The sequence below is a fragment of the Bombus vancouverensis genome, chromosome 14 (assembly GCF_051014615.1).
Source record: "Bombus vancouverensis nearcticus chromosome 14, iyBomVanc1_principal, whole genome shotgun sequence".
NCBI classification, from domain to species: Eukaryota; Metazoa; Arthropoda; class Insecta; order Hymenoptera; family Apidae; genus Bombus; species Bombus vancouverensis.
Window position 1 is genome coordinate 1,255,779 of NC_134924.1, and position 25,467 is coordinate 1,281,245.

At 35.3% G+C, this 25,467-nt stretch overlaps 1 protein-coding gene across 3 annotated transcripts; it reads left to right on the forward strand.

The window, feature by feature from the left end:
• The first annotated feature begins 18,179 nt into the window (after positions 1 to 18,179).
• On the forward strand, positions 18,180 to 23,614 carry LOC117158216 (uncharacterized). 3 transcript variants are annotated; one of them, XM_033336881.2, is made up of 3 exons: positions 18,180 to 18,716; positions 20,127 to 20,799; positions 21,332 to 23,614. In XM_033336881.2, exons 1-3 carry the CDS (start codon positions 18,371 to 18,373, stop codon positions 21,762 to 21,764), a joined length of 1,452 nt encoding a protein of 483 aa, XP_033192772.2. In that variant the 5' UTR covers positions 18,180 to 18,370; the 3' UTR covers positions 21,765 to 23,614. The 3 variants fall into 3 exon arrangements, with proteins under 3 accessions (XP_033192772.2, XP_076480404.1, XP_076480403.1); XM_076624289.1 differs by having other exon boundaries at positions 18,183 to 18,392; XM_076624288.1 differs by having other exon boundaries at positions 18,184 to 18,605.
• Positions 23,615 to 25,467: the final 1,853 nt, after the last annotated feature.

Genomic DNA, 25,467 nt, shown 5'->3' on the forward strand with positions numbered 1-25,467 from the left:
GATATAGAAAAATGTTAAAAACGAGTGGTAAACGGAAGACAGTATGTAGCGGCCAATCTATATCTGTTAGTTTGACAAAGTTTTATAAGAAATTAGATAAGGAGATTAGGATTTCGCTTGCAGTGATCGGTGACAGCTTTCAGCAAACTCTAAGTAGTGTAGGGACATCACTTGTCAGACGCCGCGTGATATATGATGTACAATGGCTATAAGAAGTATTTAAATAGCATTGTATTTATTATAGCACCTGCGTATTAATTAATTGGATCAAAATATATCATATTTCGTATTATCCAGTAGTATCTTCATATGATTACCAAAATTTGATACTGTGGAAGTGAAATGTAGGTATAGCGACACATGAGCGAATCGAGAGTGACTCATGTTATTGTTTTGCCTCGGCGTATCAACGCCGTTTCGATGTACGAGATTTAAAAGTAAACAAACTCTGGACAAAATAATATCTCCGCTACATGTAACCGTCAAGCGGAATCGAATTCAAACTTTCCGGTACCCCCCTGACCAGTATAAATAGATGAACATGCTTTCTAGGGGATTATTAACCAGTATTATTATAGCGAGTGGCATTGAGCGAGCGACGATTACGGCGTAATATACTAACTCTGCATTCTGTACTTAGAGCGATTTTTAATATATCTATCACAAGTATTCACTCATCTCGTCATTAAATAGATCAACACGTTCGATATCCACCAGATAGGTTAAATTTGAAAATAAGGACATGCCTTTGAGAAATTTAAAGGTGCAAAAATATATAATATATCCAACGTAAATATTCAATAAATAAAAGTTACTAGCATATATAGCACTTCTGTATGCATATATTTGGATTTATTATCCATAAAATGCAGTAGGAGTACAAAATTACGCATCTGCGTACAATGATGTAAGTAGCCTCAAAGTTATAAATGTAGGTATGTAGGTGTTTTCAGGTTCAATGAACTTCAGAGGTTGACGGAAGTTCGTTGGATGGTTTAGAGTGGTTTTGAAGGTTTTAAAGGTTTTACATGAACCTTCAAGGACCTTTCAGTCATCAATCTCTCTTTCCAGATTTTTAAACTTTCATTTCATTCATTATTCTTTTTCCCTTCCTGTTTTTATTAATGACATTTATTTTCTTTTAGTACTAGAAGATCTTTCATTTTTTAAATTATAGAATGCACGCAAGTGCTTTTAGCAAAATTAATGTTGACTCTTATCATAAACCTATTTATTTTCATTGCGTTACTCCAAATATAATTATATTTGTTTATATAGTTTATTATAGGTTGTTAGCTTTGGTGCTAGATATAAAATGTTAAATGTTACCTTTTAAGTTATCTGGAGTAGGAAACATGTCTAGAAAAACTACGTTATTATCGTATTGGAACTGCTAGGAGTTGTTTCCAAATGACGACATTGTTTATACGACTAGTTGCATTGGCACATTGAAATGCAATTGCGGGAAATAAATAGAGTCATAGTTTGAATTTAACTTCCGGTGTTAACATACGCTATCGGAATACAAAACTTACGTGCAGGAATGCAGCATCGCACAGTTCTAACTAGTAATTCTGGGATGTGTTTAAAACGAAAAAAAATTTGCATAATCAATATCGCACGCGATAGAAAATTCAGAACACAGTTTAACCGACAATATTTTGTATTACTTCGTATAATGTTGTAAAGAACAAACGTAAACGAAACCTTAACCTTATAACGTAGAATGAGATTTGAAGAATAAGATTGTCTTTGAAGGATTATAAACTCTTCTCAAATATATCTTTATCAAACAATAAATGTTTATTTATTTTTTCTCATTCACACATTTGTTTATATATTTGGTTTATCGGCTTGCATTTCTGATGTAAACTTTCAATAAAAGGTTTCCAAAACCAGTCTTATAAAAATCTTCCACAGAATCGTTTAATTTTTGTCTATTTCCATTTTCGGTTTTTCTTGTTGCATTTTTTGTTTATTTGTTTGCATTCCTCGTTCATTCGTTTACATTTCTAATGTGAACTTTCATTCATCCACAAAAGATATCGAACTATTTCTAAAAATTTTCTATTTTTTAGCCATTTACAAAGGCTTTAAATCTAACAACCTAACAAAACGTTAAACGACTCTTTTATTTTATCTACTTACATCTACGTAGTTTCTTTATTCAAATTCTTCATTTATTTCCTGCATTTTTTGCATGTTAGTCTACACGTCCAACAAAAACTTTTAATCGCGTCTGAACAATTTTAAACTATGATTAATATAAAACTTCCAAGTAATTATATTTTGTCCAATTTCATCTCTTTTGTTTCCTTGTTTGCATTTCTGATTTATTCTTACATTTCTTGAACAGTGATTTACATCTCCAAGGTAAGCTTTTAATCGTCTATGAACGATTTCAAAATATATAAAATATATAAAATATCGATTTTGAAATATATAAAATTCACAAAATCTCGTTGGATTCTACAAGTGATTTGAATTCTACGGTAGAGTTAATCGGAGGGGTATTATTAACGTTAGTTTGATCGAAGTTTCGAGCGTCCAAGGCCGAGTTTATGCCAACTATCTCGTATGAATATAGGTATATTCATAAGATGACTTTCACTTGAGAAAATTCATCGATGTTGAGAACCAAAAAGCAGCGTTCGCTGTGGTTTTAAGCCGCGTTTTGACCGTGATGGTTCTTCGACGTGGCCCGAAGCTTCAAGCAGACCCTTCAATATATTACAGAGAAACAGTAACAGCTTGCTTTAATGGATGGTATCCAGGTGTTTCAAGACGAGATCTTAGTTAATTTTGAACGAAGTTTAAGTTAAGCTAGGCTCGAGCTCAGGATTGTTCCGATGTTAGTTCAAATCTGACATTGAGTTGTTGACGTTGAGTTTGTAGCCGTCAGTCAGTATGAATATTAGGCCAAAGGAATTCGCCTATTGACCTGGATAGCTCAATTGATTAAGCAGCGTGGCGAATAAAGGTATCCTTTGTTTAGACATGAAATTATCCAAATTGTACAGTTTACGTTACGTAATTATAAAAATCATCTAATTGTGAACATTTAATACAAATACGCGTTCCTTTCGGATAAAATGATATAATCACTTAAATATAAAGTTATAATCTTAATAATACGAATTAAAATTAACAACTGTTATGTCGTGTGTGCTAAAGAAAGCTAAAGAATGGTTTCAACCACAAAGGATCATTTAAATTACGTTAAGCCGCATTACGAGAACAGCTTCTGTTAATCCCCGCTTTGAATCTACTTTCAACCCCTTCTATAAGTTTATGATGGCTATTAACTTCTTGAAAAGTCGAAATCCAACTAGTAGCGTCGTTTCTTGGAACACGATATTATACACTAGAAAAGTACTACATTTATTTTAATAAAAATTCACATTAATTTTGATAAAGCAATGTAAAAGCCACGTACCCTTGATAATCGCAAAGAAGAGAGAAAGACCTGCAACCCCTAATTTGGTAAAATTTGGTAATTCTCATGTTAAAACTATTTTACCCGATTTATTTTTTATAATATTTGTCATGCTCAAAGGACTTATGATCCGATTGGTTACCCTTATATTATTCCTGAACAACGAATCAATAGCAGCTCCCTTCTGCATTCGACCGCGTACACATAGGTGCGTAGTGTGTATATGCCACGCGCACCGTTTGCGAAATTGACGTGGAATGTTGGCCGATACTTATTTGCTGTACTTAAGAGTTCACTTATTTATGACGGCTAGATGCGATCTGATCCTCTGTCTATTACGGCGGAGAAAGTTTTTTCGCGATCCGCTTTTGTACTTTCACGCATAAAGAGAGAAAGTAAAAGAGATAGAAAGAGCATCCGGCAAATCTTGAATAATGAAAAATTGCGGATAAAGCTTTTCGGACCGGTAGCATTATCGTGTTGTGTTGTTTCCTCTCTTTGTGCGTCGCTTTTGCAGCCCAGATGAAAAGGGGAATTGTCCCAGAGCAGAGAGAAATTGTTTTTTCACGCTTGGGTATTTGTAAATGCGAAAAAAATGAATTTAAAATTACTCGAATCTCAGACTATATGGAAACGTGTTTCTATTGCTTATGCGAGCAAATTGGGTCGATCCATTGGAGTAACTAGCGAAGAACATTAAAAGTATTTGAGATTTCAAGGAATTTTATTTCTTCATCCAGTTATTCTTCGGTTGGATTACGTAAACTGTTATTAGAAAAACATTCCTGGATGAAATTTAGTTAGATAATTGCAATAGATGATTTTAATTAATGGAGTGTCTTTAATTAATGTCTTAATTAATTCCATTAAATCGTTCTATCTTTTATTTTTCTCACGCGGACTTCAAATGATAAACTGTACATTACAGACTTCTAGTATACAAACAGTTTTTATACTTTTACATTAAATAATACAATTAATCAGTTTGTAATTTTTCAAACATTTTATTACCAGATTACACGTTACACGTTTTATTACCAAACTTGTTCCATCTAAGCAAGAGAATTTATTACGACCAGTAACTTGTAACTTAAAATTTTGTAATAATAAATTGTAAAATAACTTATAAAATTTCGGTACTAATAGTTTAGATGTTCAAGAAATTTCAGAATCAATACAATATTTAAACTGAAACATTTAGAAATGTATCTATCATTTTACTCACTTTCTATTTCAAACGTCCTTGGTCAATGTCCATATCATGTATCTCAATATCCACATCTTAGAGTGTATCACACTTGATCGAACTTTCGAACCGACTTAATCTTCGAAACCCGTTTCATACTGCACCCTAACAAAAAATGGAGGTATATACATGTATAATCAAGATATATATTTATCGTCTCGGCAATTCATTCCTTTCGCCCGTATCGCAATATCGTTCTCGAATATATCCATTAAAAGCGAGCAAACCACGTGTTCCAATAAAATCATTCTCTTGGCAAACAACCGACAGCTCGTGTTTTTGCTCATCCGCAGAGGTCTTCGGGCGTTTATTCAAAGAAGTCGTCGATCAGTCGGATATCTGTTCGGCCATAAATTTTACTTTCTCGTTGGCCGATTAATTGCTCACGAGGGTTCGATTTCAGCAGCAAAAAACCTTTGTCGTGATAAGACAAGAGGAGAATCGTATAATTGGAGTGATATCTGTACGATACCGATACTAACCTTGAGGAATTTGTGAAACGCGGGTCACGAAAGTATTACTATATTATATATTATATTTACTATATTATATATATATTATTATAAAAGTATTACGTTGGAAAGTATCGACCGTTCCAAGTCCTTTTGTAATATTTTGGGCTAAAGTCGATAAAAGTCAAAATTTGAAAAATGACTTTGCAGCACAAATGGAATTTAATAAAAGGAAGGACATTATTTTGTGAAATTCAATAATATGAATTGATAATTTGTAAATGCAAAATTGTTATAATTTGTGAGAAACGGAAAATTGTCGTTTAATACTGATTAATTATATTTAGTAGATTTTTCGGTCTAAATGATTAACAATGTAAGAAGAAAGGCGTTTAGATGCTAGAATACACACAAATACATACAAATTTGATTTTTGTATATATCACGAGTAAAATGATTAGTATTTTGTTGGTGTGTACATTCGACGTGTATCATGCAGTCTTCACATTCTTCGTTTTTGGAATATTGGAACCTTAGCGGCCTGTCTCTGGATTATTTTATTTTCGAGAAACAGCTTCAAACCCTTTTTTTCTTGCTTCGGAGTTTTAAACGTTTTTCTATGTGAAAGGGTAGAGAATGGTTGAATGAACATCTCCAAATTTAATTTCAATTGATTGAATTTACAGATAAAAAAGATGTGTACGATGGCTGATTGGTTAGTATCTAATGACAGTTAGATGGTTGGTACTGGGCGACAAATACGTGGGAACGTTTTAGATTATAATGCAGATACATAATATATAAAGGAAATTGCAGAACTAGGGCTGGTAAATAGACCTAATAAATTAGATATAGTATACATAATAGAAAAAATCTGAAAATTTCCTTACCCGAGAAACAAAATATCTGCCCTAGAAAATATGTAACTTTTAACACTCGAAGTACCAACGCATATGTTTAAAGTGTTGGAACAGCGAAAACAATGGGATAACCAGTATGACTCCGAAATATGTTACACAGAATTGTTATATTCATTTGTTTGTTCAAATAATAGTGGAGCTAGTATCTGATGGAGAAAGTCACAAATAATTTTTTAGATATTGTATACTGGTCGATACTGCACTGACTTCATTAGCAGTAACGAAGTTTTAAAATGTTTCATACAACAAATATAATATATTTATAAAGAAGTTTCTCTTGCGCTATTCAATTCTTCGTCTCCGTCTAGCGTATGATTTCATTTGAATTTCGTTGTTTCCGATACTTGATTTTAGAAGCTTTACAAAGCTCGATCGATGCAGTTCTTGGAAACTCATCCTGTTCGTTGATTTGAACGATTAATTCGATCAGCCATAACGATCGATGCCTTTCTAATTGGCGACTCGATGAGAGCAATCCGTATAGTTGCGGTACTTAAGCCGTTTAACGTATTTTTTGAATGTAACTACGGTGTAATCGTTTGCTATGTAAATGAGATCGATTTCGTTTTAATCTGGAAAATGATTGATTAAATACGAGCTTGCGTTTAAATTAACGCTGGATTAATTCCTGATAAAACAGCGCGTTATATAACGTTCCTCAAATCGATGAAAAAAATTGGGTTTTCCGGTAGATTTAGAACGAAAGCTTCTCTTTTATGTAATTTTACTATCATTCTTTGTTCCTTATTTCCTTTTTCCTGATGTATAATGCTTACATCAATAATAAAAGTATAAGTGGAAATAAAGTACAACACGTGACAATGGGTATGAAATATACAATTTTTGCTAAACTCAGTAGCACTTTGGTTTCTCCGTTCAGAATTTAATAGGCTGATATTAATTTCGATCATGTTATTTTCATTCATATAAACCATGACACAGTGTTTATGAAAAGTCTGCGTTGGATATTTATGGAGAATCTAACGCGTGTCAGAGTTCATTTTACACAATACGTGATTTTTGCTACCGTATATAACCGAATATTTTTTGTTTCACGTTGGTAGTCAGGTGCGTATAAAACCGTAAACTGTGTGTTTTAATGGACATCCTCTAAAACGTAAATGGATAAACCAGAACGAAAATCCCCTTAAAAATTGATCACGAATCACGATCAAAATAGTGAAATTTCTGTATTATATGCAATTTCTGGCGTTTCTCGTTGAACAAACCAATATAACGATTTGTAGTATTTCCAAAAATTTTGAAGCACGAGATTAAACCGTTTTACAGGTATATTCCATATTCTATAATGTAACTTTTTTTTGTAGAGATCAATTCTTATAGATATGATCTTGATGATTTATTGATGAAAAATATTCGAATAGCATATAGTAGTATATTGACAAAAGTTGCAAGTTATAAATTACAAACTTCTCTTTTGTAGCTTTATAATTTTTTGTCAAATAGAGTAACTAAATGCATCATGATTTTTTAAATTTATTTGCAAAATTTTATTTGCGTTGTTATCAAACTCTTTACTATTATGCAAAGTTATTCATATTGGTAATTTGTAACTTGTAAAATTTTACTGATACCTAATGTTAGTTCAATTATGCAAGAGGGTCCAGGTATCCTTAAAGAAATTCAACTAATTTATAACCCTGGTATTTGACCGTGGACAAGATCGTTGCCGACGAGAACAAAATGACCGCCTCTGGTCGAGAACTTAATTAATCCGTGGTCAGCCATCTATTTGGCCGGAATTCAACGCATTCCCTCTATCCCTTGATGTACAGTGTTCATGTCGGCGTTTCGAATTTGCCACATGTCTCGACCGCCGCCGATATCCTCAACGATCGGATCAATTTCACTATATAGAACGTATTTCCCCAACGTATCGAATACATTGTTACCAACCGGAACTTCCTCCCCTCTTCTCAGTCTCATCGTCGTCCTACGTGAATTATTCCGCTCTAATTCGATGTAGTTTGGCCACCTTGATTTTCGGTTCTAGTTTTTCACGGGAGTCCAGTCTAGTCGATTGCTAAAGCGTCAACAATAGATAATTTTTGGTGGTTCTATGATGTGGACACGACATCTCTGCTTTTTCTTGAGTTTTAGATTTTTACATGCATTTTTACCATACTCGTTTCAGTTTCGCACATAGCCGGGAAAGCTTCTGATTTTCTAGGATTAATGAAGAATTCAAAGTTCCCTCTTGCATCGATAGCATCGATAGAGATTAGTGGTTTGGAGATATTAGTGATGTATGCAAGTAAGTGAATTCAATTAGCAAAAATTCAGTTAATCGAAAATGGACTAAAATTTCGCTTCCATAAATGTAGTTTTACTGCGTCTCAAAAGTAGCGAATACCGAAATACTCGTGTGAATATTCGCAACATTGGGGATATCGATAAACTTAACGCTAGACGCATTAAACACCGTTAATGAACGGCGATTTCGTTGATGAAATTTCGAATTAGCGCACCATTAAGTCGAGCGTTATAGCGCGAAAAGGAAATCCGGGCATGTTTTACGTGGATGGTTAGTGGAAGAGGACGAAACAATTCATATACAAGGATGAAGATTCGCCAAATGGAAATCTATTAATGCCTAGCTGAATGCTTATACCAAATATTCGAGTCACGAGTAACTCGCAGTTTATATGTGCGACTTCGGTACATGTGATTCGTGTGGGAATATATTTATCGCGCCCTACCCGCTGACAAATTGAAATGGGAGACGATGGGGGTCAATACGAAATGAAATTCAACTTGTTTCCGTCCACGGACAGATATTTCGTGACGAGACGTGCATAACACACTGTGGTTTTACGTAAGAGGAAAATTAGAAATATATGGTTGTAATTAATATCTGAAATAGATATTAAACATAGTTGGTCGAATTAGTTAAAATTTCGAATGTTTTAATTGTTAGAAATTTGTAAAATAGTTGGATGGTCATTTACAGTTAAAAGTTTTAATTGAGAGTAACGAAGACTTAGAGTATAAGATTTCTATCAGGTGGATCATTTCTAAATCGAATGGATTTTGAAACTAATACCATTCTTCTTCCTCGTTTCTCTTCTTCACTTTCTACTACCTACTTTCTATCTTGTTTCTTATTTATCTTCTTTGACTTTCATCTATCCTCCCAGCTTTTCCATCTTTTCTTGCGAATTTATTTATATCTACCACTATATCTCTCAAGAGGATTTATATATTTGGTCCTAATTAATTAGTAAATGCTACAATAAGAAATGCTATAATAATACTTAATAATAATAATACTTCTTTCCATAGCTACTGTATATTACATAACATACCTAACCAAGTTCCTCAACGTTCCAATCAAATTCTCAAACTGCATTACTTTTAAATCAGATCTACGGATTCCTGTTGCGTGCGCGAGATTTCACCATGCATTTCGATTGCACACGATCTAGCCAAGGGCAAGCCACGATTTGCACCAAGGTCTGGATTGAAATGAATATCGAAGGTTATAGCCAACTGGGGGTGAATTAACCGAAGGATGTTTGAATAATGTATCATGAGTGTTCGAGTAACCGACGTCGCAAAAGCGAAGAGATGAATTTACTATTTGCCTTTTAGGGTCTTTCACGATTCGCATGGTAAAGGTTGCTTGCCCGGAGATTCAATTTCACCAAACAGTGTTTTAAGCGCGTGCCGGAAGTGAGGAAAATTGAATGGTAAATAATCAAGTGTTAACTTCTCGCGGCAGGGCCGGCGTAATTTCCTTTCGGATCGACAGCGGAAATAACGTGTAACTAAAAATTAAACGGATCCGTGATACGGTAGTACACGCTTCTGCCAGGGAATTCGAGACTCCTTTTCCCTCTATGGGATTTTAACGACGTTGCGTAATGAAATTTTCGTCAAGCGGGAATGCGACTCATGTCCAACGCCGTTTAAAAGAGTCGCCCTTAATTAGATTTGCCGCGACAAGTGAAATGATAGGGGCTGAAAAGTAGGGAAATCGGATTTTTAGATAATAAAGGCTGGGTTAATCGGAGCTTTGGGTTACGGTAAAAGCGATGTCGAAATGTGATAATGACTCTGCGATATTGGTTTTTTTTTTTTTTTTAAAAAAAACATGCACTTTCATCGCGAAGCTTTTATCGTAAATTTAACACCACTTTCAAAAAGGTTAAAAAAATACAGGAAAAAGGGAGATAAAAATAAAGAAGAGAGAGAGAGAATAACTATGGACTCATAGGTATAAGCCATTTTTTGGTATACGAAAAGCCTGTATTGATGGGGTTGATGCACTCTGATGGAATTCGACGATATGCCACGTACAGTTTCATAGTTACTTGTGTACAGTGGTTCACAAAAGTATTTGAATGCAAACCATAGAAAGCCATGCATATGTATATATTGTGCGTTATATAAAAAATATTGAAACTTCATTCGCACTATAATGAGGCACGATTTTCATGGCTATATCGGTAATATTCGCAACTAACCTGAAAATGTATAGAAATTAGAAAATATTTATTGAAAACATATATATAGTAAAAAATTAGTGCAAACATAGACAATGTTAAACATATAACAAGTGTTAAAGTTGTTTGAATAGCGAGGCTTATTAATATAACAGATAATTGACTGTTTAAATGCTTTTATGATCTGAGCGAAATATACACTTACACTGTCTTTTAACTCCTATGCAAATTTTCAGATTTGTTTCAAACTTTACCAATACAATTACAATTCAATCAGCTTCATTGCAGTTCCAATGAAATTTTTAAATGCTTCATATAACACATATAATATATTCGAAAGGTTTCTACGAATTTACAAATACTTTTGTGAGTTACTGTACATCATGACAATGTTTGTCCACTAGACTCTCTATTCAGATTGTGGCTTGTTGAATCTCTGAATGGCATTGTAGATAGCACCGACGCTGATACACCTACGTCACAAGCGCCGTGGCGCCACGGATCACCTACGATACATACAGCGATTTCGTCTGCGCACGGTCTATGAATAATAACACGGCTCACGAATAATCGTCGTCAGGCTGGCTGAAAATTGCCGCTACAATCATCGACCTTGATGAGGGGACGATTGGTCATTGTAAACTCGTACGCACCGCAATCTGCGGGTCACTCGTTCATCCACGCTATTTAAAAATTTATACAACAGCGGTCGTGATTACGGCGAACGAGCAATGCTGCGGTTAAATTCTGCCTTGCAATTTTTATGCCCGACTGAATAAATCTAAACCTGAATTTTGCACACGTATTCGTGTTGAAAGTTATCATTTAGTGTTTGGGACTCATACATTTTTAAAGTTAAAATGATTACTTTATTAACTTCCTGGAATTTATTTATTGCGAAATTTTCACGTAGAATTTTATGTGGTGTGTTATTTAGTATATTTAGTCTTCCATTTAGTACAGAAATATTTTTTGTATTTTATTCAGTAAAAATAAATCCTCTTAGAGTTTAGAAAAATTCGATCCTGAAAGGACGAGGTATACCACAATAACTGAGAAATATCGTAAAGCAAATGATTAAATCTTGTTTTCGATGAACTATCGATATTTGAGCCCTTGAAAATACCTTAAAAGAACAAACAACGTCGTGATCACCTCATTGATCGTCTCATCAGTTGCTCGGAAATCAGTTACCGGAAACAAAAGGAAGATGAACGTCGCTTGTCCGCCTCCGTGAGAACTTTTAATTACTCCGCTTGTTGCGCGGCGAACTTTCATGCATCGTCACTTCAGATACCGCCTTATCGCGACATCGTAATCGATTTCTAATTTAATATACCGTGACACAAACGTAGGATTGCAATTTCTTCCCACTCGACCATTGAAATAAAAGTAGAATAAGAAAAAGAAAGAAAGACAAAGGAAGACGTTAACTTTTTACGCAAAGCGTGTCTATAATTGCACACAAGGTGCTTTTTCTGCATGATAATCTTTTCAATCGAATCCTCATGGGCATAATCACGAATGTGTGCCACGTTACCATGCACCTGCAGATCGACGGGAATCACCCGTATTGATATCACCTTGATGACCACCAAGGTCCTTTCAACGATCGTTGAACCTTCTCGACATGCAAAACGTCGATTTTCTACGTCGCCGATCTACCATTAACTTTCCAGCTTTCTTCTAGCCGATTGCTCCTCAGATAACAGTGATCATCAAAGTTTGTTTTATTTCTTTTATTTCTGAGACACGACACGATATTGTATCTATAATACTATTACTTTATTTACTTTCCTTTTTGGTTTACATTCATGGCCTATTTTTTCAACCATCGAGCTTAACATCTCTTAACATTTAGTCTTACAACCTATACTTAAACTTGACCTTAGAATATACCTCTTATGTTCCTTATTCTCTCTGCTTTTATTACTCATATTCTCGCAGCGTCCGAACTTATAACAACATACACATCTAAACAGAAACATAAAACGTGAAACTCTAACAATTCTATCTATAATGCTATATAATAAGAAAACTTTCTTTAATATAAGAACGTGGGATGTTTGACTCGTGCAGTTTCATGATGATATTGATTATATCATACTATTCCTGTACAGTGATATCTTTACTTACTCCTTTTATTTCTGTCTTTTTTTTAGTCAGAGAGAAAAGAGGAATGTTTTAAATATAGATGTTAATCCTCATTCGAATGCAAGAGGTACGAGAACGGACTGATCCAGGCAAGCAGGTCAGAGTGGAATTTCCTCGCCCGCTCTTTCGCAGCAGTTTTTTAAATTTGAATAATCCGTTCAAGTTTATGCACTAACGTGTTACCCTGAATCGCTATACGTGACACGTGTATTCGTATCGATCCGTAGGAAACTCATATTTTCGCTACTTTTTATTTACATTAGGCTGTCATATGAGCCAAGTGGCTGAAATGATTAACTCCACTTTATACAGGCCAAAGTGGTTAATCTTATTTTTCGAAATTTTCGAAATTTTAATATCAAAACACTGAATCGATATCTTATATAATTTTATCAATTATCTTTACCTTTTGTGAAGTTAATCGATTTGACAAATAAGCGGCCCGTATATTTTACTGCTCATCTACCAAATAGTAGTAAATTTGTCCGTGGCAGCTATTCTGTTCGTGAATGGAAAATTCAATTTCATCGAGTTAGCGAATACAGATCCATTCAGTTCTTTTTATCATATCGTTTCGGAATAGAAGAGATTCGGACGCCACCCGATGGATCGCCATTCAAGAAGCTCGAGACGAACTCGAGCGTCCGTGTGGAGACAGAATGACGCCCGGCGTCTGCGTCGGTGTCCTTGAACCCTCGATACACGCGAACGTGTTTCCTTCGTCGGTGTTTTCTAGATTTCTCAGAAGGCCGCGGTCACTAACGCTCGGTTTGCTTCGATTATTATCGATCTCGTCGTGAATAGGTGTACAGAAATGTCTGTTGAACGAACCGGGCATCAATTATTCGCTCGTGCCAACCTCGAGGACGCGTGTTTAATGCGATTACCGGGCCGCCGTTTGTCGCGCTCCATTGTAGAGAAAGATTTGTACGATTAACGGAGCTACTATGATACTTCTCGATGATAGCTGCTACTCTTTTGTGACTCCTCTATATTTTTTGTTCGTCGTGTACCACATGTACAAGATTGAATATTTTTTGGACGATGATTATTTAAATTATCTATGAAGACTGCAGGAAAAGAATAGGATAAGCGACACTTTGCCACTTTTCTTTTACGGACAAGTTAATTTTCTCAACTCACTATTTCAAACGTTGCTTTAGATTTTCATGCTAAATAAGATTTTTGCGAATTTGTTTGAATCATCTCATACATAATACGAATATTTTAAAACGAAGTAAAAGGTTGTAATAATAGAAAAATATAATTATAAATAAATTTTTTTATATTATTCGTGGAATCAATTTCTATGTCTCAACTTATCAACAAATGCGTGAAATCGTGTAACAAATAAAATGTACTGAATTTTACATCAAAATACTAGCAGGAATGGAAAAAGTATATCATGCTTGACTACCGCGTTATTTCTGAACTTCTTAAATTTTCTTTGAATTCCTGAGTGCCATTGCGAAATACCGGTTATCGTCTCGGGGCGTTGTATGGAGAAACTTGTAAATTTCAATCTCTTTAGGGGAAGAAGGTTTAGGGTTTATAGATTTTCTTTAAAAAGTGATCACAATCTTCGAGGCTTGCTGCATTTTCAGGAACTTTTCAGAATTTTCATTTTGATGTAATTTACAATTTTCAATGAAACGCGAATAAAATATTCTATGAGACTAATTTTAATTTAAAGTATTCTTTGATAGTAATTCACAGGAAAGTCAACAATGACCATAGTTCAATTGGTAATTTATCATTATTTTGTGATTTAGAACTTGTTATGTGTTCTAGAGAACTAAAAATAGAATTTTGGTCTATTTTAAATTGTAGAGATTTTAAATTGTCCTTTAAACCCTGTTTCTGCATTCGTCGTCCACCATGTTTGGACAAAAATGAAAGTTTTTATTGAAAGAAATATTGGGAGAAGGGCGTGTCTGCGATGGCTAGGACAGATAACTCGGTGATCTCACTGAATTGACCGACTCGATATTTTTGGAGCAGCTATAAAAGGGGCGAACTTTTACAGCTCGATACAATCTCCAGACCGGATGTATGATAAACCAAGGGAAAAGGTAATCACGTTCAATTCACGCTTCTGAACAATCATCATACGCGCCATTAAAATTACACTGATATATTTCATAAATTGAAAAGTACAAAACAGCGATATAACAAATATTATTCCTTTAAATTCAAGTTGAAATTTCTGATTACTTATGTTATAGTTTCACACAACAAACAAAATTAGAAACTAAATTATCTATTTTATTTTTAAATTAACATAACGATGTCAACGCAAAATGAGTATCGCCTGTATAAAATATATCCATTTGTAAAAAGAATATTTAATTTGCTCGAAGGGTTGACCAATTCGTGCCACGCCTGAAGCTTCTAAGCGTGCAGCGTCTCGACGAGGAAGAGAAATCGTACATGCAGTAGCGCAGAAACGTCAGCAAAGAATCTTGCAAACTCCCGAAGAACTTTTGCTCGAACTGCCGTGGATCAATACCTCACAGCTCGAGGAACGTACTTCTCGAACTTGTAGCCACTTCACGTGTTTGATGCTAGAGTAACCCGCATCTCTCCGCTTGGTTAACATGATGATCAAACCTTTGAATGTGTCAATCTTGCATCTTCGTGTACTTCTCACGTACTTTCGGAAAAAAGTAGCGAACAATCAGAAAAAAGCTCCAGATTTGAACTAAACCAAAGGGAATGGTTGGTTTGTTATTACACGAAACAATAAATCACGTTAAGTCTCGTTCAGATCCAATAAGTTTCTTCAGTTCTGAAAATTGAAAACTTTTTGACTGGTTACATTATTTATTCAAAAATTTACGAGTGTTATTTACTTTACTTACCTGAAATACACTTTCAAGTTTCAAGCGAAGTTGAGATTTTTCCGAATTCTGATTACATTATTATAGGAGGATGTTAGGATCATCAAGCGATATTTAGAAGTCTAGGTCTGTTAAAGTTCATTAAGGAGCTGTATCCAATAAGAATGAGAACGTAGAAAAAAAATTATTGATACCTATGTGTACACTTGTAAACTGACAAACACAATATTATGTGCAGAGCGAGTCAGTAAAAAGTACCGTGTGGAATAACTCGTTATCTATTGATTTTATCAAAAAATGTTTGGAGTGAAATTTATTGTATCTAAGGAGCCTGATCAGATAAGAATATTTTAATTTTTTAATACCTTACATTTTTTGAAGTACTAAGGTGAACTTGGAATTTGTAAACGGCACCACATATGTTTTATAATATTACATATACCCAATAACATTCAATGCAATATTATTTATACCGAAGAACGATTATTTTAGCAGATATTTTATTTTAAATTTGCCAAATTTAATGGTCGAAAGACAAGAAAATACGCGAAGAGGTATTGTCTCTGTCTTTCGTGTTATACGTTAAATTTAATAAATTAAGTTAAAAGCTAAACTAACAGTTTTTCGGTGTAAATAGGTTCATACTTTTTTGCAGAGAATATCCAGCTAGATTGATTAGTATTATAAAAAACGTATGGTACCGTTTAAAAAATTCAAGGTTTTCTTAATATTTTACAAAATATGATATTAAAAAATGAAAATGTCCCCACCTGTCCAAGCCCTTTCCAAGCCCTTAAATATAATAGATTTCACCTCAAACATTTTTTCGATAAACTCGATAAATAACGAGTTTTTCAGGTGGTAGTTTCTTCTTGCTCACCCTACGTATATCTCCTAAATCACTTGATGTTAAACGTTTCATGGACGGAGTTTGACTTCCAACTCTGAAATGATTTTCGAGTTGGATCGCGATCGAACAGACAATTTTTCAACGCTTTGAACAGACCAGGAAGTCGACGGTTACGTTGCATGGTTGGCAGGTTGCCCACTGCACTTGACCTTGCACTTGCACCCGGGATCGTGCAAATTTTGCAACATTCTCGGGGTCACGGACGATTCTCATTTTAAACGGAGTTCGACGTTTATGCCGTTGGTTCACATTCGACACGTGCGGCTATTTCGCGCCTTTCACGGAATTGCACGCGTGCACGCGATACAACCGCAGACTTAAATGCGATGCTATTCCGAAGCGATATGTCGAAAAACAAATGATACGGATAGCTACATGTAACTATGGTGACTTTTTGTTCTGATATTTCGCCGCTGATTGCTCGAGTTCAAACATATTAACGATTCATTACATAAATTACATAAATTACTTAAGGTAAAGTGTTTTAATATAATAAAAATTGATAAAGAGAAACCGAGATACAGATATCGATTAATTAATAATATCTTTAATTAGGAATGTGTATTTGTTATTAGATGTAAGGAAGAATTATGCGTATTTCTCAATAAAACATAAATAAAATGATTTCAATCGTCCGAATATTCTGTAGTGGTCTACGATATTTTTATTCTTTTTATTTTTTTTTTCTTTTTTTGTCAAATTCTAGATTCTAGTTTTCGAAGTTTCCCAGCAACTGTTACGTGACTGGTTTTTAAAATCAAAATCTTCCTTGAAACACGTACAGTATTTACATGTTACGGTACAGTTATCGCCGAATTTAAGCTTGAACGAACCGTAGTATCGAATATACACTTCCTTCACCATTATACTCGTTATCGTGTTCTAATATCAGAAATAAAATGTTAAAGAATCGAATGTCAAGGAGAATGCTAAACTACTTTAATTTAAAATGATATTGTGGGCTGTAGAACTAAAATCTCAGAACACTCTGCTGTATTTAATACCTTTGACCAATCGAGTCAGAATAATCGATACATTCCATTTTATATCAAACAACTCGTTGCGTAAGGTATTTCAGAGACAAAATCTTCGGAAGCGTAATATGACGTCGCTGAAATTTCTATGAAATTCCTGCCCGATCATAAAAATCCTTGCTCTGATTTATTAAATTTTAACACCAGCCTTCAGCCATTCTCATTTTCCAATTTTCTTCTGCAATTTTCTAACTGAACACCTGCCATTTCTCACGATTTCAGTGACAGTGAACGAACGTATCACACGAAACGAAAATATAGAACCTCGAATAACCAAGAGAACACACTTTCAAAACAATTTGCGTGAATTTCATAATCGAAACTTCGAATAACGACAAGGTCGTCTTCAGATAAAATCTCTTCCCATATATATCTCTACGCGCTCACATCGTTTCTCATTTTCAAGTTATCCCTTTAGTCTTGCTTCTATCAAGAAGATGTAAAGAACAGTCCTCCATGTATATCGGTCTAGTGCATGTCACGTTGATAGCAAGTGCTATCTCAGCCGTGCAGGGCAAATATCGGTTCTTTCAGGCGAGAAATTTCACTAACGTTGAATCCATCGTTTCCTGCACGAGCCTGACGGCGAAGCGTTTGTTCAATCCCGAGAGACGAATCGATGTGCTGTACGTCGTGCCTGCCACCTATCTCGAGGACGCAATCTCGAAAGTCTGCGTGGAAAACGCGCCAACTCTGGTCGTCGATCGTGCCGCGTTAGTTAAAAATGAACGCATACAAGGTTACATCGTGATCGAACACGGTAAATTTATTAATTCGCGTAGAATATTTCTGTATGGAAAGAAGAATCTACGCACGTTACAATATCTGTTCGTTACGAGGAGCGTGAGGGAAGAGGTGCATTTATTCGCGAGAGATTTGTTGAACGCCGGCTATCGGGACGTGGCATTTCTGATGTTCGATGACACGGCCACAGGTACGATTATTCGTGCAAGCGCAACGGGAGACGAGATTACATCGAGATCCGTAGGATCCTGCACGTCGGTCACGAACGATGTGGATCGGATTCCGACGTTCGCCGCGGATTCCCGTCGATTTTGCCCGCTCGGTGGCTGCACCATGAAATACGCGATCGTCACGGATGCGACAGTGAGCTTCTGGCTCAAAGAAGACACGCTCAGACTGAAACGTGAGCAAACTGTGTTCGCTAGTCTGGACACGCACACTAGGGACAGTGTTTGGAGAGTTCAATGGAATGTGGATTTTTACTCGGGCACGGGGGAGTGTGAGAGATGTAGAAGTAACTATCGCACAGCGTGGATATTTTTGAAGCGGTTGAGAGGAAAATAAATTCTGTTGAGTTTCAGATTTGTCAAGTCATTTGAGCTAAAGCTGCTATTTTTAGTTTGTGTTTGAAATAATGCTTGGTGGAATGTTTGCTATAATGAGAGAAATTGTTAGAAATGTTGAAAAATGGTATTAAGAAGACAGTTAATTTAGAAAAGGGAGTGAAATGTTGAAATAGTGGTCTCAATATATTTGAGATTTTGTTAAAAGAATTACCTGCAGAAGGTAAAGAACAATATAAAAATCATCTTAGAAATTGGAAATGATCATGGAAACCACTTTGCTTTTAATACATGTTTTAAGTGTACAAACAAAAATCGAAATAACAATAATATTACTATTTTATACATTACACGGTAATAATTATTATAATAGTTCATATAAACTGCGCAGTAATCTTCGCATTAAAAATATCATAAACTGCAATCAATAGCCTTGGGAATATTAAAATATTAAAATTCACTTATCGCTGTCTTTCTCTCTCATCGTCAAGGAAACGTTAATCGATGTAATTAATTCGTCGCGAGAAGAATACCGTCAAGTCACCGCGATAAATATTTAATAGTCCGGTATTTCACGAAATAATTGACGTATTTCGCTCCGAGTTTCTCGAGCATTGTGATAAATCACTTAAACGAGTATATGCTTCGTTGTTGCTAGCTCGCAACAAAGCTGTTGGTTTCATTGCCAAGGGAGCGACCTTGCAGCGATCGTTTTTCAATCACATACGCTTTCAACATCCATCACACTCGTGTCTAATGAAATGGAAGAATAGAGAACAGAAAATTTATAGGAAAATTTCGAAAATTTGTAGAGAAAAAGGTACACGCAAAACATCATTAAATCGAAATCTTTTATTTCGCAGTGATACTGATTGATAATTCATGGCTTCAGTAGCCACATTTCGTCAGATTAACGAACCTTTTAATTAAATTTTTATTGATAGAAACGTGTCATGTTGGAAAGCGATGTAGCATCTGAAGCGTCGTTCAGATTAACATGATTAATTGTTACCTGAATTACCTGAATATTAATTGAAGTTGGGAACTGTTTGATAATATTGGTCTTATAAATGAAGCCAACCTTCTCTGAGTATTCTGTTCAATCATGCTTCTTTTACCTGTTATTAGCTCACAGATATGTTTATGCAAATTCTTTTTCCCTGAACAGTGAAAGAAATACGATCTAAATAGAAATTTATGTCACGCTCTAAATATTATGAGTATTTTGCTTTGAATATTTTAGATATTTTTGTATATCACAAGTATTTTATATACTTTGGCACATTTAAATATTCTACAAATGTCTATTTATCGTTTTCCATTTAAATTATAAATAATATATCACTAAATCGTCACAACAGGTAACGAAACAGTGCAAGCAGTAGGCGCTCTCCTCATTGAAGACTTCGGGAAGTACTACAACCTGACCGTCGACTCCAGCACAGAAATAAACATACCTTGGCCCGATGCCTTCGAAAAGCTCATGAACCGTGACATAGACATGATAGCAGGGCCGAAACCCGAAGATCTACAAATCTTAGACAACGTCGAAGTCATCTGCTGGTATATGTTCCGTGATATGGTGCTTGCCAGTTTGGTTCGTATTAGAACTATCGAGAACGACATTTTAAAGTTAGTAATGCCGTTTCATTATTTCGTCTGGATCAGCGTGTTCCTTGTATTCATTGTTTACACTCTTCTATTGATCGTACTGAAAAAATTGTCGAGCATGGGTTTGATCAAAGAACAAGTGAAATTTGCACATATTTGGGCGATCTCGTTGTCTCAAAGCATCACGTTGCCAAGAAACCTTGGTTTGCGCCTGGTGCTGCTTTTGTGGATGATTTTCTCCCTTTATTTGAGCATCACTTATAACAGCACGTTTACCAGCTCGCTAGCTCAAGTCGACACCGAGGATCTGCTGCAGAATCTCGAGCAAGTACGTGACTCTGGTCAACCACTCAGCGGACCAGGCGTCGTACGCTCCTATTTCAACAATTCCGACGATCAGTTCATCATAGATTTGTATAAAAGGTAATCTTACCGGTCACGATAAATTTCCAATTCCTCTCTCTATTTCGTTCCAGTCAATTCTCGTGGAAGCTCTTCGATTCGAAGTGCGTTTTAACTGGATTCCTCTTGTATTGCGTGTCTGGTACAGCGAATACTGGGAATTGGATGATGGATACTATTCGTGAAACGAGATTCTCGGCTCTACAACCGATTTATTGTCGCGTAAAAGACTTTTGAGAGTTTCATTCATTTATCGTGCGAATTTTGCAATTTCCGATATCGCTTGGCTTGATCTTATTTGATTCCTGTAGTAGGTGAATATATCTTTTTTAATATTTTGTAGACGAAATGGATCGAAGAGTTATGTAGGTGCAAGATTTTATTGTTTTAAGTTGTTTTACTCGCTCTAATACATATTGTTCTAAGCTTTCGGAAAATTTTAAAAGTTTCTAGGATATTACCAATGTTTCTAGCATGTTGAATAAAAAGCAATCGTTAATGTTTTGCGTTTCGTGTCATACCAATAAACATACTAAAAATATTTTCGTAACAGATACGAAGTACTTGGACCCGAAGAAGCACTTGATAGTATATTCAAGAAGAATGGATTCGCTGTGTTGCAACATTTCACCGTTGACAGAATGAACTGGGATTACAGGAATAACAGAAGTCTTCGGATGTACACACTACCAAAACCAGTTTTCAGATTCCCAGTTTTCTTCTTTGCAAGAAGAGGATACATGTATCGAAGGCCTCTTCGACGACTCATTACGAAGTACCGAGAAACAGGAATGATAAAGAAACTGAGTAGTCGATTAATGATCGAGGAAGACCAGCAGATCGTTTTTAATCAAGATTCGGATGAAATTTTGACTATGAAGCATCTCCGTCCGATTTTTGAGATATTCTTCGTGTGTCAGGGTATTGGTTGTTTAATATTCCTCATCGAATTGTTAGTGACTTGTATTCTGAGAGATTCGTTATAGTATTCATTGCTCGATTTTTAATTTTATTAGTTGAATCTTTGATTAATTATATTGATGAAAGATCGGTCATTTGATATCAGTATAGTTAAGATAATTATTTCTATTATTAGACTCGATGTTAAGTACGAATAATTGGCACAGAAATGAGCGTGATAAACTACTTTATGATATATATAGAAGCGAGACAAGTCCGAAGCAGGAAGTACAAATATGTCTGTTTGCGTAAGAAAACGACAAATCCTTGTTTTACTTCTTTGAGAGTGTTTGGTTTCCTGTTATTGCACCCGCTCTTTTCATTAAGTATGACGTAAAACGTGACGCTATATATTTTGAAGGATTTTGCGAGATATTCCACCGGTTTGCATATATCAAATAGTCCTTGAAACGAGTTTTTGAAGGTTCACAGGATGTTGCGTCACATTTCTTCGTTCCCGCGGAACAATAATTCTTCGATATTACATAATCTGCAAGATGCATTATCATAAAATGCATTTCATTGAGTTTAGCATTTGTACTTGGTTGTGAAGCAAGGTTGCGGGACAAATTTATCGAACGAAAGGGAAAACATCGTGCATGTTGTCGACGAACACCATTCACCAATAAATCTGATTTTTCAAATTGCTCCGTGCACCGTTGCACGACGAATCGTCCAACATCGTTGTTTAGGAGTATTCTTTCTAACTCGCTCGTACAGAGCTGATTCGTTTTGTTTCTTTGCCAAGACGGTCCATTTATTTTGCAACACGTGCACGCGAAACTCAACGTAACGGAACCTATATTTTCCTCTACAAAAATACCTTGATTCGTGAAATTTTCTACCATGTTGCATTGTATTTTTCATTGATTTATTATTGGCAATCTGCTTATTGGCAATCGAAATGAATACTAAATTGATTAATAAAAAGCAGATAGTATAGAACTTAAACATTGTGGGAGTAAGTTGAGATTTTTTAGAGACAGTGGTAAAGTAAATATAACTAGAAACATATCTTATTTTTAAGAAAAGCAAGGTCAATCTTTTCTTTGTATGTTGTTATATTTTATTTTTTACCAATTGATTGGTAATTAATCTATTTGACCATCAGAAGTTTTTAGAATTCTTTAAAGACTGTTTAGAGTTGAAATGATAAAATCTTTTTATTCTTAGGAAAAGTAAGGTGAATATTTCACTCCGATTTACTGTCAATGTTAATTCTTTGCAAAATACAAAGCCTTTCCTTAAGAATCTTTTCGTTTCCTTTCATCTTTCTTTTCTTCAGGCTCAAATCAGCTCGATATTTCTCTTTATTTAGAGATAATACTCCTTTGAAATCACGATGCATCGCCGTAAAAATGGCCCGAGATAGTGAAATTCTTTATTTCATTGGAATATATGAAGTAAGTTAATATGCCTACATCTTTTTGAAAGTAAGATTTTCACTAATAATAAACATTCTTTTTGATATATTAATGTATCTTTACAAGAGATATAATTTAAAGTACAAAAGTTATAAGAAAGGTATGATATTTATAATATAAATTCCAATTTGCCACCCTACATGTATATGTTCTTATAGCCTAGAATAAAATTATAAAAGATAGTAAAATAGTAACAATGCTGTAGATTGTGCAGTGTTGATGTTATGATCAACCGATGTTTGATAAAGAGATAGAATCTTTAATTTAAGGAAAGTAGCTGAAGATAAATTCTGATACAGAAATGTACATATCATAATCTTAAAAGTCCCTAGATGCGGATCTTATTTTGTACTTATCTAGTTTTTAAAAAGTGCACTTATACCGCAATTTTATTAAGTTTCTCATTTATAATAAAGTACAGAAAAATTGTGATAACACACTAATTTTAGTTTCGCGCGCTGATATTCGGTTCTCTTGGAACTACTGAAATACTTTGAAACTATCGAGAACCTTCTAAAATTTTAAATTCTCCTAATTATTCAAAACCAGTGGGATTATCCTTTGATCTTTCAAATGCATTAATATTTTTCGACATTCTCTTTTGAAACCTTTAAACTCTTTTCAGCCCTCCGAATTCTTTGAAATTTTAAATATTCTTGAATTATTTGCAGCCTTCAGTGCTTTTCAATATCCTCAATCCTTTCGAAGTCCTCGAATATCATCGAATTCTCGTATCTACGGTATTCTTTAACCTTCGAAATCTCTAAAACCTTTTGATCAACCCAGATTTTCCGAATTCTCTGCGACGTTAACATTCCACGGAATCCTTCGTATCTTCCATAATCCTTAGATTTACTAGTCCGTCTAATCAGCCACAACTTTCCTAAGCTCCCTTAATTCTTATCTGAGGTACTCACTGCTTATCAAATCATTCCATTGCGAGCTAACTGCAATATATTTTTTCCACATTTGTCTTCGAATATTTATCGAGCCGATTAGACCCCCGCGTCACAAGCTACCAGATGGACCTTCTTTCACTCTTCTTTATCGATCGTAAAAGTACCTCTAGAAGTCCAAGAAGGACCTCAGTACCCAATGCATGGTAAGGAATTAATTGCAATCTATCGTGGCGGGACCTTGAGCTTGGTTGTTGCGCGGAAGGCTCGTCGAAGAGCGGAGAAATTCACTTAATCAACAAAGTCAACACGGTTCACGAAGGATCGACGGAACGATTAGCGTGGCCGTTGCGAGAAGAACGAGTGTTAACAAGAACTCGTGTTTTCTATCGCAATGATCTCTCCCTCGGTACCGTTCACGCAATGTCGATTCTCCGATAGCAAAACACCAACGTTTTTTTCCCTTTCCGCGTAATTATCGTTGGTTGGTATGTTTGCAACGGCGAACACTAGGCGAGCATGACCTCCTCCACGTATGTATAGTTGGCTTGTTTTTTTCCTTTGCTGCCCGCAGAAATTTACTAGTCACTTTAACCGGTGTTTAGTAATCGGTGTTTTATTTCACTGTTGCTTCACTGTGTTACTGGTGGTAAAAAATTTCAAATTCGTAAATTTTACGTAAAAGATAGGCTTGCTTGTAACTTCAATGTATGATGTCACCGGACACTGAAATCTGGCCTGCACTTGACAACACGTTAATCCCATCAAACTTGAAAGCGTTAACTTTTTTTTTATCTCTTCGACTGTTGGATAGATACTCGTTCAGAGATATTAGGACATTTAAAGAACGCGAGGAAAGTTAAAAACAATTAGACCTGAATTGTTAAATTGTTAAAACCTTTAACGATTGTTACTTGGTTCCAATTCATACAAAACAATTTCCACGGAATTTACATTAGAGGATTGTGGGAACCAACGCGTATGATTTTGTTTGCGGAAGCAGAAAATGATTTCGTTGTTGATATCGCGTGGACAACATTTTAAAGTTACATGAATTCGCGTTCGTTGTTAGTAAGATTCCGGCGTCATGTTCGATCGACTTCGAGAAACCATTCGAGGAGACTTGTTTACGAGGTAGCAAAAGGATTATTCAGTCCACCCCCGCACGATTCACGGAGAAGAATATCAATCGACCATGACGTAGCGTGCTCTTTCATCGGTTAGATCTGTCCAGCAATAGATTCTTTTGGAGAGCCGGACAGCCTAACGAATCGTTTTCGAGGTTGAAACGAAAATACAAAGGGAGAAAAGGCGGTAATCGATCGTTCATACGCTCCCTTACCTTCGTTCTTACAACTGGATTCGCCCATCAATTTTCCACCTGTCCATTCGTTGTGTTTTTCCAAAGA

Bases quoted from the DNA above. Each gene is read 5' to 3' on its own strand.
- LOC117158216 (XM_033336881.2), top strand. From the start codon at position 18,371: ATGTTCGATGACACGGCCACAGGTACGATTATTCGTGCAAGCGCAACG. The intron at 18,717-20,126 runs GTAACTATCGCA...TCGTCACAACAG, and splicing joins GGAGTGTGAGAGATGTAGAA to GTAACGAAACAGTGCAAGCA. The intron at 20,800-21,331 runs GTAATCTTACCG...TTTTCGTAACAG, and splicing joins ATCATAGATTTGTATAAAAG to ATACGAAGTACTTGGACCCG.